Source organism: Mesoplodon mirus, assembly GCF_964341445.2.
Source record: "Mesoplodon mirus genome assembly, chromosome: 20".
In the NCBI taxonomy this organism is placed as follows: domain Eukaryota; kingdom Metazoa; phylum Chordata; class Mammalia; order Artiodactyla; family Ziphiidae; genus Mesoplodon; species Mesoplodon mirus.
This window is the reverse complement of record NC_138996.1, coordinates 35517837-35533156: the sequence shown is the minus strand read 5'-3', so window position 1 is coordinate 35533156 and position 15320 is coordinate 35517837. Positions and strand designations below refer to the sequence as shown.

Here is a 15320-nt window from a genome sequence, read left to right as displayed (position 1 = left end):
AGTATAAAATCATGAGTGATTTTGTACCTAGGTTATAGGAACTGTTCTCATTACTTTGTAGTTAGGTTTTATTTAAACTATATAAATGAATTGGCATTCTGCAAAGCAATAAACCAAAAACAGTTAGTGATCATTTCTTAGTAAAGAGTTGGTATTCTAAAAATAAAATAATATGTGAATTTTTAACTGAAGATTTTAATAAAACTAGATAATACCTGTATCCAGTGGATGGAAAGCTAAAAAGAAAATAAATTTGAATACCATGAATAGGCAATGACAACCAAGAAAAAGCATACTTTTACCAGTAACTGTAAAAAACACGAAGTGTTCTCGGTTTATAAAATTACATTAGGATTAGATTTCACCCAGAAAAAAGCCAGATCCACGTATTTCAGCATTTGAACTTTATCCTGGTTTCTGGTACACAAATCTATGGCTATATAGAGAAAGGACTCCTGGAGGGAGTAAAAAGGAAGGAGAAGTTTGTTTTATATTAAAAGCAATAAGACATAGAGTCAGGTGGAAGATTTTGAAACCTCTTTAAAATTTAATATCCATGTTTTGCTACTTTTTACCTTTACTTTTTTTTAAAAAGGTAATCACATTGTATTTGAATTAGATGATGACTTCTGGCACAGCGTCAGTCAGTCACCTTTGTGGGTAAGTAGTGTGAGTTAGACCTCGTGCTTTCGGTTGGGTCTGAGCCAACTACCATAGTTCTTGAGGGACGGAACTGGGTCCTCTCAAGGGATGGTCTGCCTTAGGTACACTTAAGTCTGAGACTGATGGTGGGGCACCAGTCCATTCTGATGGGGGAGGGAGCTCTTACATCACTGTAACATACGGGTAAAAATTAGAATAACTCTGAGATTCCCGAATCTCTCTGAAGCCCCCAGATCCAACAGAAAAGGAGTCCGGGAAGCACTGCTCTTTTTCTGACTCAGCCTGGAGGAGGAGGTGGTGTCGTGAGATAGCTGCCATAGACTGAATGTCTGTGTCCCCCAAAAGCCCTATGTTGACATCGAACCCCCAGCAGGATGGTATTAGGAGTTGGGGTCTTTGGGAGCTTATAGGGTCATGAGGGAAGACCCGCGCTGAATGGGATATAGTGCCCCGATAAAAGGGGTCACAGGGAGCTCCCTCACCCCTTCCACCACGTGAGCACAGCAAAAACGCAGCCAGTTACGAAACAGGAAGCCAGCTCTCATCAGACACTGAATCTGCCAGTTTATCTTGAACTCTCACTCTCCAGAACCATGAAAAAGAAATTTCTCCTGTTTATCAGTCACCCAGTCTGGAGCATTTTGTTACAGCAGCCCCAGCTGACTAAGACAGTAGCTAAGAATGCAAACACTGGAGCCAGTTGATGTAGCTTTGAGTCCTGGCACGGCCATTTACGGAGACCAGAGACAAATCAACACCTACTGCAGAGTTCTGAGTGAACTGCTGCACGTAAGTGCTTACGACGGTGCACGGCGCACACTGAGCGGTACGGAAGCGTTAGCGATGAGGATGATTCTCATCTGTGGTGTTCGACGTGGTGTCCATATAGCTGCATCGTAAGAGCGGGGGCCTGTGTGCAGGGAGTGTGGAGTGGGGAGAGGTGAAAGTCCTCATAAACAAGCTTATGTGGAAATTTCCCAAGGTTCTACGTGTTCTGGGGAAAGAGAAGACGGAGGTCTAAAAGCATCTTTATTCAACAAGCACGTGAGAGCACCATCTCCTTCCTCCACGATGAAGGACTGTCTGCCCTGAGACGTGAAGGAGCATTGCTGTGAGCTGGGCTTCCAGGTCCCCCAGGACTCTCCCGGGTCTGCCTCTTACAGCACAGCCCAAGTTTGCTCCAGGTGTCTGGCGACACGAGCTTTATTATTACTCTCCATTAGAAAAGTGACTTTATTTTCTAAACCTCAAACTAAGACTCAAGATCTGACAAGAATGAGTGTAGACATGCAGAATTTAAAAAGTGGGAATGCGTGGTCCTGAGAATCTTAAGAAGTGCACACTTACGGCCTCATGGTGCTTTCTGTGTTTGAAATATTGAACGTTACAACTGGGCTGCTTTAGAATAAGTGACGGCAGATTTCGCTACATTGCCACGGTGGTTCTCACTCTTAATTCGTGTTCACATCTTATCTTTATCTAAAAGGAGCTCCTATATTCTCCCAACGCACACCTTATCAAGACCAACTTACAACCTTCAAAAAATGCTTCCATCACTCTGAAACTATTCTTTGACTTTAGAAATGCTCACCACGTTGGAATCATCATGCACTTTCTCGCCAGCAGCTCGAGGGCATAGTGGGTTGCGGGTCCTGCCAGCTCTCCAAGCACTGTGCCCACACAGACTGCCAACTCCAGCTCGTTTCCGCGAATCAGGTACGCCATAGCCAGCTTGCTCAATGAGAAAAGAATTCCTTCAGTTTCATAGATGCTGGGTAGGATCATCATTCCACTATTTCATCTCATAAAGCAGATAAAGTTGTATTAACCTGTAATCGATTATTCTTAGAAAATACTGAGTGTAACATTTGCCTACAGTACTTATGTAAGGGCAACTACAGTTTTCAGATGGAAAAGCTGATAAAGGGACACAGAGCACATTTTATAAGGTCAGAATTTAAGAGTTTTGAACCTCTGCTCACATTTTTGTGATTAATTAATAACAGTCTCTGCAGTATCCTCAACATGTCCTTCAGTCTCTCTATCAGAAAAAAAGTAAATTCTTAAAGTCTTCCTCGGTACTGTACAATGACTATCAATTATCCCTTAAGGCCAACATAGCTAAGGATACATGCAAAGTAGAACCCACGTCTTTACCTAATGGTTTCCTATTACTTTAGAGGCTCAAATGAAAAATACCTCAAAAACATAACTTGTGAAGAATATACTAAAGTATTTATAAAAATAACTGCTTTCAAAAGTCAGGTATTCTGAGTCCAAGTCCAGTGATTCTTCCCTTTACCACACTACTGCTTCTCATATATGATGAAATATTTAAAGTTAGGTTTTTACAAATACGTCTCTTATAAATAAAAAGATCTCATAGTCTGTAGAGTTTATCTGTGTTTACTGGGTATGTAATGGCTCAGGCTTGGAAAGCATGCAAAATCCAGATCTTACATAGAAAGTCACTGTGTTATTCCCCCTCAAACATCATGACATATCTTAAGAGCTTTTCATTCACATGAGCCACTTTGAAATGTACCTCGATATTATCCACGGCGAGGTGGCAACACGCGGCTAGGACTGCCCGGCCATCCTGAAAATACCATTCCGCCAGCTCTCTGCAGGCTTCCTGCAGGAGTCTAGGAAGAAAAAGTGTACGTACTGGATATAAGCACAAGGACTCCATCATAAAAGTGAACTGATGCCTTTTTATAACAAGCTGCTTAAGGGATCAAACAAGATTTAATTTTACATCCTTGGTTTAGGTAGAAAGCCTGATTTGGGGGGAAAATCGGGAAAGCAGTCTTTCTTAGCAGATGAGCTGATAGGCTTCCTGCTCTCCCCTGCAATTTTTCTCCTTTTCAGAAGAAAAGCCAAATTTTCAGAATTTCCCATCCTACGTCGAATAAGTTATGCCTCAGCTACAGGGGCAGTTAACCTTAGAAGAATTACAGGTTGAACAGAAACTTTTCAAGATTTAGGTGGTGACTGGAACAGGGGTGGTGTAATGTTAGATCTTTAAAATGCCAAGTTTAGAAATGGCAGAGAATAACAGCAAAAAACCAGGAAGAAATATGGTAGCCCCAACACATTATTTGCCTGAAATTTTGTGATCATTTTTACTTGTCAAGTGTCCTAAGAGTTTAAATATCCTCTTTCCTAGGGCAATGACAGGAGCTAAGAGAAGACACAGAGGAAGGTAGATTACTAGATTTGAAAAAGGTCAAAAGGCTGGAGAATCCTAATTTCCATTTCTTTTAAAAATGTTAAGTATTTGGATTTCATTTTTTTTAATTTTTAAAAAAATTTGTATTGGAGTACAGCTGGTTTACAATGTTGTGTTACTTTCTGCTGTACAGCAAAGTGAATCAATTACACGTATACATATATTCACTCTTTTTTAGATTCTTTTCCCATAGAGGTTATTACAGAGTATTGAGTAGAGTTCCCTGTGCCCTACAGCAGGTCTTTATTAGTTATCTATTTTATATATAGTAGCGTGTATATGTCAAGAGGCCTAGGTGTTGTTCCAGATCCTAATACCAGGGTCATGGATTTTGAGTGATGTCAGGGAGATGTCATCCACACTGAATCTAGGGTGAAACATTGATAAACAGCACATCTTACTTTTACTGCCTCTCCTCCCCAGCAGGTTTGATCAGATTTTAAGGCTTTAGGTGCTTTATATGCAATTTCTGTGCTGCAATGCAGTTTGCTTTTCTGGAAGCTACATAAGACGTGTGGTGGCTGTGTCTATGTGCCTGACATTTCCCTCCTCGTCCAGGGACGGATGCTGTGATGGAACAAGACTGTGGTGAGAAATGCAGCTGAGGACACGAGACAGACAAGTCCTCTGCGTGCCAAGAAGGATGAACTGCCTTAAAGGGAAACCAGCCACAAAAAAATATTGATCCCCAACAAAGAATGAATCGCTCACTCGTTAAAGTCTTCCTTGTAGTTATCATCAGAATAAGAAGATCCTTTAGGTGTCGAAACATGGAAGGTTTGCATATTTCCCTCACAAGCAGCCTGGAATTTAATGCAATCTTTAGTTAATCTGTAGCTAACTGTTGATAATGGACCCATTTCAGAATATTCTTTTGAACAAAGTATATTTAAATGATGTTTGAAATTTATACAATTTGGTGATACCCTTAGAATTAAAAAAAAAAAAAAAACAAAAACCAAAAAAACCAACCCGTGAACTCTGTTGTATCAACAGAAGCTTCAAGTGAATGGTTACTAGAGTTGTTCAAGTGTATACAACGTTCAGCAGCGAAGAAAAGGCCAGAGTTCAGAGATGCTTGCAGGTTTAAAGATCTAAAATAGGTTCAGTGTGGCCAGAGCAAAGAGAGGGTGACTGAAATGTTCAAGAAAGAAGGTCGGGAGGTAGGCAGAAGCCAAGCCATCTACAACTCTGTCCATCACGTGAACATGACCTTCCCCCTCCCACACACACCCCCCCCACCCAGTGTGTCCAGCCTGTGTCGTTACGTGTTCGTACCTGGGCAACAAGCAGAGCTTCTTTAAGCTGACCTCTTGACATAAAAAAATGGACTAATTTTTTCACATCGCCAATGGCTATGCAGTATGGAATGACATCATCCTTATCTTCCTGGATTAACTGATCAGCTCTCCTAATAAAATAACAACAAAGCTTTTTTTTAATATAACATAGTAATTTCAAGGTTCTCAGTGTGACTGAGATTCTCTGAAGCATCTAAAATTTGCATCAGAATCCACAAAGACTTAGATTTATGATCAGATCACATAAGGAAGAGAAAAGTTTTCTGAAGTAGTAAACACTGTTAGTACTTGTTTTCCCTTAGGAAACTATAAATTTTCATATTTTAAATGCACTGAACATTTCAGGTCTTAAAATTAATGTAGCTTAGCTATTAAAATAAGGAATATATCTTTCTGATAAGTGTGATGGGACATCTACTCTCAGTTGGATTAATGCATATGTGTCTACTTCACTAGAGAATTTTAAGTGTTTTAGTGAGCACAACAGTGACTGGAGAGCCTCTAAATGCAAGTAGCCTAAGAATCATTAAAAAGGATAATTCAAGAAAATTTTATTTCACTGTTACTTATATTTAACAAACATGAAATTTATTTCCGTTTTTATTTTTTCCCTACTCACTGTCATAACCAGCTATGTTTTTGCTGTGCTCATATGCTGGAAAGGGTTAAGAAGTTTTGCCCCAAGCGAGGCAAAACTTCTCCCCCAATATGTGAGGGGGAAGCGGGGGCCTGATCTTGGAGATTATGAAGGATATACATGTGTCTGTCTCTGTCTCTCCACATCCATCACTGTCTGTCTGTCTGTCTGTCTCTGTTTCTCTTTTCCTGTTTGAAGTCCCCATTACTTTCTCAATGACCAACCTCGTTAATTCCACTCTTAACGTTTAATCTCAGTTTTACTGAAAACTAATCTGGTATATTTAATTTATGCTGGCACCTGCATCAAACTCCATTTCAATTGCCAACTTTGGGTGGGTGCAGTAGACACTTTTTTATTTAATAATAAAACAACAATTTTATTATTGTTTGCCTAGATCACTGTTAACAGTCTCCAGTTCATGGGGTCACTGGAGTTTTCCCTAACAACCAGGCTTTTACCATCTGACCCTGATTTCCCTGTTATAGCTGTTTAGAAACAATATTCTCTTCCTGGGCATTCAGAAGTAGGATTGAGAGACTGCCGATCAATCTTTCTGAATGGCTGGATGAATAAAACACGAACTTAGGAGTTGCAGGGAGATGATTTTCTGGCCACCATGTGAACTAAGGAGCAGAGAAAATCAGGTGTTGGTTTTCAAAGATACATGAAAAAGACTGTTGTTTCTTAGGTTGAAACAAAATTGCTTTGTGAAATAAATACCCTCTGCTAACCTGACTTTATTAAGGTTTCAGTGGGAGCAATGACATTTACAATCGTGTAGTAATTGTACACACGATAGAAGATACATGAACTTAGAATTACTTTGGATTCTTAGAGCTTAGTCTAAGGAGCCTGCAGTCTGAGGGCTGGAGCTAGCTATGGCTTAACTTATTTGGGGAAAGTAGGTGCTAGGGAATGGTCCACTTTCCCACGGCTAATGCGTTAATCCTGTATTTCATGCTTAGTCTCTGATTGATTTTATTGGTACATGTGAGTTACAGTTGAATTTTTTTCTAAACCATGTCCCATGAAACGAAAACCAAACTTCATTTTTAATGCCAGAAGCAAGGTAATTACTCATTAAATAGTCCTCTGCGGTAACTGGCACGTAGAGAGCGCTAAATATTTGTGAAACGAATAGCACAGAACAGAGAGCAGTCTATGTTTCCCCCTCAAAAGATACGTGGTGGAAGCCCTGATCCACAGTACCTGTGAATGTGACTTTAAGAGTCTTTGCTGATATAATTGTTAAGATGGGGCTGCGCTGGATTAGGGTAAACTCTAAATCTGATATGACTGGTATCCTTATTTAAAAAGGGGAAAGTTGGACCCAGAGACGCACGGGGGATAATGCCATGTGAAGACTAAGCAGAGCCTGCAGTGCCAAGGGCTGTCGGTAACCACCAGAAGCTGGGGGAAAGCACGGACCTGATTCCTTCTCGGAACCTCCAGCAGGAAGCAACACTGCTGACAACCTGAGAGCCGTGAGAGAACACATTTCTGTTGTTCTAAGCACTCAGTTTGTGGTCCTTTCTTATGGCAGCCCTAGGAAACCAATACACCTCAGAAGAAATCTTGTTTATTACATTCTAGAGCAAGGACATCCGGTTAACCTTGTTCAGTGGTAAAACTCTTCTTCATCACCAGAACTACCTTGTACAAATGCAGAGGACACGGCAGGAATTAGTGTCCATAGAGAGAATTTCTGAGATGATTTATGGAATGACTATTTCACGAACTTCTGGTAACCTTCAAGAAATCTTACCACTTATATTTCAATAGCAATACATTAACCAGTGAGTATGCTGACTGATCTGTCATTTCCTCCGTCAACACAGGGGAATTTGCCTTCCACCACTGTTCTTATCAGAGGTCAGCTCAAATATAAGAACGCCAAATGACTTATAACAGATTCGTTTAATTTACTGTATCAGGAGATACGAAATTCAGTTATCATTTAAAACAACATAAAAGTAAAAAATCTCAAAGGGTACTAGCATATTTATATATTGCTTCTATTTTAACAAAATGTAAAACATCTGTTTGGACACAGACTCTCTGCCTCACCTCTGCATCAACTTCTTCCAGTATTTCACAGACACCCCTGGCGCAACTGACAAGGCTTTGTCCCACTAGAACAGGAGAAAAGAAAAGCAGAAACATACCCATTTTGATTTGATGGGCTAACTCTTAACAGACTTTTTAAAAAATGAACTCATATTTATAATACAAGCTTTTATTAGAGTGTTTGGATTTCCAGGGATATTTTTTGTATACTATCTCATGCATTCCCTAGAGTATAAGTATTATCATAGTTTAAAATAAAATAAGATATATAAATTCCCTGGTTTAGCAGGGAAAATCCCAAGCCTACAGAAAAAGAAAGAGCGGTGGAGGGAAAGGGGGGAGCAGAGAGAGAAAAAGAAAGGAGGTTGGAAAAAGGGGTAGTACATAAAGTATGTAGTTTGAAAAATATACTAACTCACCTTCCCACACACACCAGAGTAATCTGGTCTATGGTATTCTATGTTATATTTTCAAAGTCATATATACACTGAAATTTTTATTTCACTGTTACTTATATTTAACAAACACGGCATTTATTTCTATTTTTATTTTTTCCCTACTCATTGTCATAAATTTTATTTATTGTCATCTCTCCCTCTATAACTGACATTCCTGTCTTCATATTTAAAAAATTAGACTACTACTAAAAGAAGCTCGCTGTTCAATTAAAGCTGATTGTGACTGTTGTTTGAAGACACAGGTTTCACTGAATTCAAGTCTAGAAGGGAACTGAGGAGAAAATATTCTGAAATATCACTACATAAATCAAAACTTCATTTTGTTTTTTTTTGTTTTTGCGGTACGCGGGCCTCTCACTGTTGTGGCCTCTCCCGTTGCGGAGCGCAGGCTCAGCAGCCACGGCTCACGGACCCAGCCGCTCCGCAGCATGTGGGATCTTCCCAGACCGGGGCACGAACCCGTGTCCCCTGCATCGGCAGGCGGACTCTCAACCACTGCGCCACCAGGGAAGCCCCGAAACTTCATTTTAATTAAGGCTCTCCAAGACAGGCAAGTTCTACTGCAAATAAAGCTAGAAAATTGGTAATTAGCCTGAAAATAATAGGTTAGGGAATTTTTAACATACATTATTTATAATCATGTTTTGGGGGGAAATTCATCTTTATTATAGTAGGGATGAATGGAAGAAAGAAACTGAAATGTAGATGAAATTAACTTTAAAATCACCAAGCTCCTTCAATAAAAACATGTGTTGCAAGTGAAAAGAATAAATGTTTTCCTAATCTCATACTATCAATTTTACAGAAATAGAAGCTATTTGTAAGGCGGTGATCACGAACAATTATAAGGACACCTATATTTCTAAAGGGTTGTAAGCACAGTTTTTTGGATCATTTAGTCCATTGATGAAACTGCACAACAACAAAATTATTAGCTCCATAAGTAAATGCCTGATTAAATTATCTTGAATTAAATTGGAATTAAATATAGTTTAAAATTATATACACCCAAATATATAACTCAGAAAGATAAAGAATTACACTGTTCTACCAAATTTATTTATTCTTTTTCTCCTTCACTTTTTTTTTTTTTTTTTTTTGCGGTACGCAGGCCTCTGACTGTTGTGGCCTCTGCCGTTGCGGAGCACAGGCTCCGGACGCGCAGACTCAGCGGCCATGGCTCACGGGCCCGGCCGCTCCGCCACATGTGGGATCCTCCTGGACCGGGGCATGAACCCGCGTCCCCTGCATCAGCAGGCGGACTCTCAACCACTGCGCCACCAGGGAAGCCCTCTCCTTCACTTTTGATATTCTTTCTAGAAGTGCCCTGTTAAATAAGTTACTTTTAAGTCATACTTTTATTTCTTCATAAGAAAAATTTCACACTGCTCCTAAGTTAAACATTTTTTTAGTTTGCAATTCCTTTTAAATAACATTTTTATATGGTACACTTTATTATTTTAGATCAAGCAGTAATTCATTGTTTGTCTCTAATGTATGGGGAAATACAAAGGTGAGCTAAATTTTTTTAGGAATCAAAGACTAGAGTCGAGGACAGTGGTTCTCACAGGTTAGCTTGTTGGGAAGAGAAGCTGGAGCGCTTAGAAAAACACCTGTCATTGGGCTCCATCCCCCGAGTTCCTGATTCTGTAGGTGTGGGTGGGAAATGCATGTCTAAGGAGTTCCCAGGCATGCTGATACTGCGAGCCAGGACCTCACTTGGGTAACTACTGCTCTGAGGTATATACCCCTGGTATCAGATTGGCAGAGAACCAACCAGACCTGGAAGAAGATAAGCTTGATATTTAGTATCTAACTGAGACTTGGAACACCGTGTGAGACTGCTTGGTTTTGCTTTAACGGCTCATTTTACCTCTCCCAGTTCCACCATCAGCTCACAGTATCTCCGAATCTGTCCTAGTCGCAAGTGTATTTCAGCAGCTTCCTTCAGTCTTTCTTCTTTAGTAGGGGCACCAATACCACCACCAAACTTAGACATCTTGACTGTGGTTAGTTCTTGGGCTTCAGACTGGTTAAGAAGAGAATGAATTTTCTAAATTTTGTTATGCAACAGTTACTGCTAAGAGACCATTATAAAAGCATTCTACGGATACATATTTTATAAGCATATAGCACTGGAAATTAAACATTTTTTAAATCAATGCTTTTTATCTATAAAATATAATACCTCTCTAAACACAATATTTTGGTGTGGTGAAGAGTAGGGCTTGGATATGCCTGGTGTGGGTGGGAAGAGGCTAAATCCCATTTTCCTTAAAACTCACCAGAAGTCCAGAGGCCAAAAGGTAGTGAGTGATAAAGTGGTATATAACTGGTGAAAAACTATATAATAAATAAATAAATAAATAAAAATAAAAACTAAAAGTTATTCTAATTGGTTTCTATACTATCAATAGGTAACTGTTACAGTCATTAGGTGTTCATTAGTTTGTGATTGAAAAGGGTACTTCTTTTTGAAAATAGCTGCCCCCTATCCCCATCAAATCCACATCCCTGGCATGATTCTCTCCATGGTCTAACAATTAGTCACCCACGGATACTTCATTGCAGATATAAAAGCTTTTTCTTCTTTCTGGTCTCAGGACTGGTTTATTGTTGGAACTGCGTATCGCTTCATGTATAAGGTGACTAGTAGTTTTGTACTGAAATTCATTAAGGGATAAAATATGATCAGTTTTAATAAAATATATCCCAGAATACAGCCTAGTAGGACTCTGAGACAAAAATCAGAGTAGCCCATACATACAATCATCTGGTAATAGTGTAAAGGTAAAGCATTTCAAGGGCTTTCCCGGTGACCTTTGAAGAATTTCACGAGATTCAACCTAGGAAAACCATGGCTGCCTTAATCTGTTCCCAAAATAACTGATACTCTCGTGATCAGTTTTTACTGAAGGTTTATGTCCTCAGTGGTCACTTACTTCAGTCTACCAACTCTAATTATATATGCAAAAAATAATTTTCATATTTTAATAGTGAAAAGGCAAAACAACTTTTTGTTTGAGTACATCACATCTGCATACTTTACTTACTGTTTGGAATGTAATCAGATGTTTCAAATGCATTATTCCTTTACAGTAGTTCTGAGGAAGTAAGCTATCATCTTGCCCTTTTATCACAGCAACTAAGTCCCATAAATTGTCACTGCCACCCGGAGGCTAAAAAGTTGATACAGAACATTCAAAGATATAATAATGAATTAAAAACCCCACAGCATTTTTCACCTTTAAAAATAGAATGCAGGCATATCTAACTTGAAAAATTAACAGGATAATAACTATACTCTATCTTATTTATTGTTTCTGGTTTCCATTTGCTTTTTTGTCTGTTAGGCCCTCTGAGATCCTTGTTGGATTAATGCATGCACCCAAATTGTCTATTGAGGACCAGAGGGGAAAAGCTTTATTCGTTGCAAAAGATCCTTGAATCACCCACAGTCCCAACAAAATAGCCTCTATATATACAAATGTGTGTCTATAAGCGTGTGTGGTATAATATGAAAATTTTGGATATTTTCAAATGTATATAGTAGAAACTGTTATAATTTATAAAATAACACTAAATTTAAAATCATTTAAGGTCGGTGGCAAACTTTTTTGATTACACATTTTGTTAGCTCAGAAATAATCTCAGCTATCTATTATCATGTGGAAGGTCACGAATAGTTCTTGAGGTGAAAAGGGTCTTCAAAAAACAAAACATGCAGTTCTGAAGTGCAAGTAATAATTAAGAAGGAAAAGTTGATTTATTGCCAATAATAAAAGATAATAATATCAAGGCGAGGGCCAGAATAGAAGGTAAGGAAGCATGCTATAAAAGCAGACAAATGGAGACCACACAGCAGCAGCTGACAAGTTAGGAGGTAGATTGGTAGCTGAAGTGCCCTAAAGGCTGTCAGAAATGCTACTGATTAGTCAATGGTTGATTTTATCAGTGTTAGTAGGGTGGAAACAGCAAATTGCCGCCTTCTGTCTCTCTTTTAATGTCTCATTGCCCTCACAACTTATGGACCATTTGCTTTCTTACACTGGGATGACACATGTAAACATGTGATAACTTAATGACAAAAAGTTGTCATGATTCGCTTTGGCTAAAGGGGAAATTTTCACATTTAATTCCTATAATACTTACTGATAAACACTCTGAAAACCATCTTAGTTTTTTCACTCGAGGGTTGCCACTTAGTTTCTCTATCTCCTGTTTGATATCTCTTGACACTTTGCCACACAGCAGAGGGGGCATGCCTTGTTCTACAGCACAATCTGGAGAAGAGACACAACTCTTATAAGAGCGCTTATAAAATCATATTTAGAAAGAAGATCTAATACATGCAGAGTTTCCGTACCAGTGTTCCCGATAATTTCTTCCCAGGATCTATCTGCCAGAATATTTATTTGTAAAGGAGTGATTAACGGCGTTAATGACCAGAGTCTCACTGTCGAGTCCCGGGAGCACGAGGCCATAGTGAAGGGGCGACGTGGGTGGCATGTTAAACCTGATGGAAGAAATAACGCCATTTACTAAAGGAAGCACTGAAAAATATGTTTTATTGATGTGTACCTCCTAACCCTTCCGCAGAACTGAAGTTGTGGAGAAGTGTTTTAAATACCATATCTGTCTTGGCTGAAAACAATACAAGGATGTAAAAAAAAGTATTTAGCATCTTCTGTAGATATGAATACAGAGTTGAATAATTATTAGAAAGCAGATGGTCCTGGATGAAAGTGTTGAAATTACATTTCAGTTGGTGTGTCAGCAAGCTGACTGTCATACCCACGGAATACACAGTGATCCATGGATGGGTGGATGTTCTCATTACACGATAAAGAAAGACTTGAGGACCTTTCATTTTAGAATGTCCAGAAATGGGCTTCTCTCCCACACTCAGTCCCACGCTGCAGTAACTAAGAGGCCACTGGCGTCAAGCACATGGATACAATGACTAGGTTGGGGTTAAGTGCTCTCAATAATCACTTTTGCATATTCTTCATTTCCCTACTCAACCCCATCAAGGTTTGGGTGCTACAAATGAGAGTAAAATCATGTACAAACGGTAAGGAATCTGATTTTCCATTCCCAGCTCATTTATAGTAAAAAACTTGGTACTATATTAAGAAACAAAACATTGCCCCAAATATCCAAAAATAGAGGTAAAGGAATGGCCAACTACATCATACCTAAGTTATTAAGGATTTCCTGTTTTACAGCTTACCTTTGGGGTGATGCTAAGGTAATGGAGAAAAATCCAAGCCATACATGAGAATATGTGCAAGGGTATATGTGTGCATGCGTGCATGCGTGCGTGCGTGTGTATGTTTCTCTACAGGGATAGAGAGAAAGACACCACAGTGCTAACAAGAGTTATTTTCTAATTATTTCTGATGACATTTTCTCTTATCTTCTGTGTATTCTGATATTTAAATAGTAAGCATGTATACTTTCTACTAAGATAAATGTTATTTCAAAATGAAACACTGTAAGGCTTCTTCAAAAATACTGTCTTGCTCAGAAATTATAATCATTAATATAGGAAAATTTAAAAGTACATGAAAAACACTTTACCGTATACATCTGCACCATGATCGTACACAGTATCCAAACACGTTCCTTCCCGAGTGTCCCACACTTTTATAGTATAGTCCCAGCTGCCAGATATTAGTAGGTATGGGATCTCAGTATTCCACATTAATCCCCGCACAGGTGCCGTGTGTCCTCTAAGAATGTTTATGCATGCGTCTTTAGTATAATCCCAGATTCGAACAGAACTGAAAACAGAATATTATGTATATAATACCATTCAAGTTATAATTTATCTAGAGTATCAGCATATTCTTAATGGAACACAATGATTATTTCTTAGTATATTGAAAAAACATTTTATGTTTCAATATATGTTATGATTCTCTTCTTTACAGCAAATAAAAATGAATTTTATTTATTTTAAAATGAATAATTAACTAGGCTAGAGCCATCCTATTCCAGTATTTTTTCCTTACTTTTACTGGTCATTAACCCCTGAAACTAAATATATGATTTCGCAGTTTATGTGTTTAAAAAGTTGCTTTCTTAAAATAAAATATCCAGAGCAGATAAAGCCAAAGAAAAATATGACTAACAACATGTATACAATAATTTAAGAGCACTCAAATTATTTGTATAACTTGAAAATACAGCATGTATGATGTTGGGTATTATTTGAAAAATCAATGCGTATCTATGCTTTTATCAATACAGGAAACACTTCATGTTTTTGTCAGTTAAATAAGTTTCTTAGTCTGTGGAATCACTCTCAGATCAAGTACAAAATTTAAATGTAAATGGGTTCATAATATTACTTGAATCTGTAGAGTATAAATGTTACTGAAGGACAATTTGAACTCAAGATCAATTCAAGACTTCCAAATGCCAACTCTGCTTGGACAATTCATAATAATCTTTTAGTTAAAGATTTATATAAACCTGAAAATATCAAAATATTAATACTCCAAAGGTTATATTACATTATTAGGAGACATACCACATATTTTATTTCTTAAGGCATATCTCTTTCTGCTATATATAAAAAGACCCCTTTCTTCTTTTTCCCCTTTATACCAGGACTGGATAATGTGATTACTATATACTACAACTTTTACTTGCACCAAGTAAGATTTTTCTTACCTAAATTTATCTCATATTCAAACAGCCCAAACTGTACCATGCAAATGTATCTTGTCTGGATATAAAATATAGACAAGATTTCAGAAACTTTCATAAACCCAGGAAAAAATGTTAAGTCACTCTCATTTCTAAAATATCTTCTTTTCATGCTAACATATATAATCATCTTCTTTTATTCCATTCTTAATGAAAACAGAGGACAGCTGTTTTCCACATTAAATACGGGAACATTATTAAAAATAAACTCGTCTCTACATTTTACAAAGGTTTATTGTTTC

The 15320-nt window shown here is 38.1% G+C and overlaps 1 protein-coding gene across 2 annotated transcripts in view; it reads right to left on the bottom strand.

Moving 5' to 3' along the window:
* The window catches only part of WDR17 (WD repeat domain 17), a gene marked incomplete at its 5' end in the record, with an annotated part of 75388 nt that overhangs the window by 12762 nt on the left and 47306 nt on the right, over positions 1-15320 (bottom strand). The window contains 11 exons of one of the 2 annotated variants that reach the window (XM_082608803.1): positions 216-236; positions 2255-2394; positions 3209-3308; positions 4607-4698; positions 5174-5306; positions 7904-7968; positions 10235-10390; positions 11415-11540; positions 12514-12644; positions 12728-12877; positions 13945-14147. In XM_082608803.1, coding sequence (XP_082464929.1) covers positions 216-236; positions 2255-2394; positions 3209-3308; positions 4607-4698; positions 5174-5306; positions 7904-7968; positions 10235-10390; positions 11415-11540; positions 12514-12644; positions 12728-12877; positions 13945-14147 — 1317 coding nt within the window. The remainder of the gene's footprint in view (positions 1-215; positions 237-2254; positions 2395-3208; positions 3309-4606; positions 4699-5173; positions 5307-7903; positions 7969-10234; positions 10391-11414; positions 11541-12513; positions 12645-12727; positions 12878-13944; positions 14148-15320) is intronic. The other variant, XM_082608804.1, reaches the window with a different exon arrangement.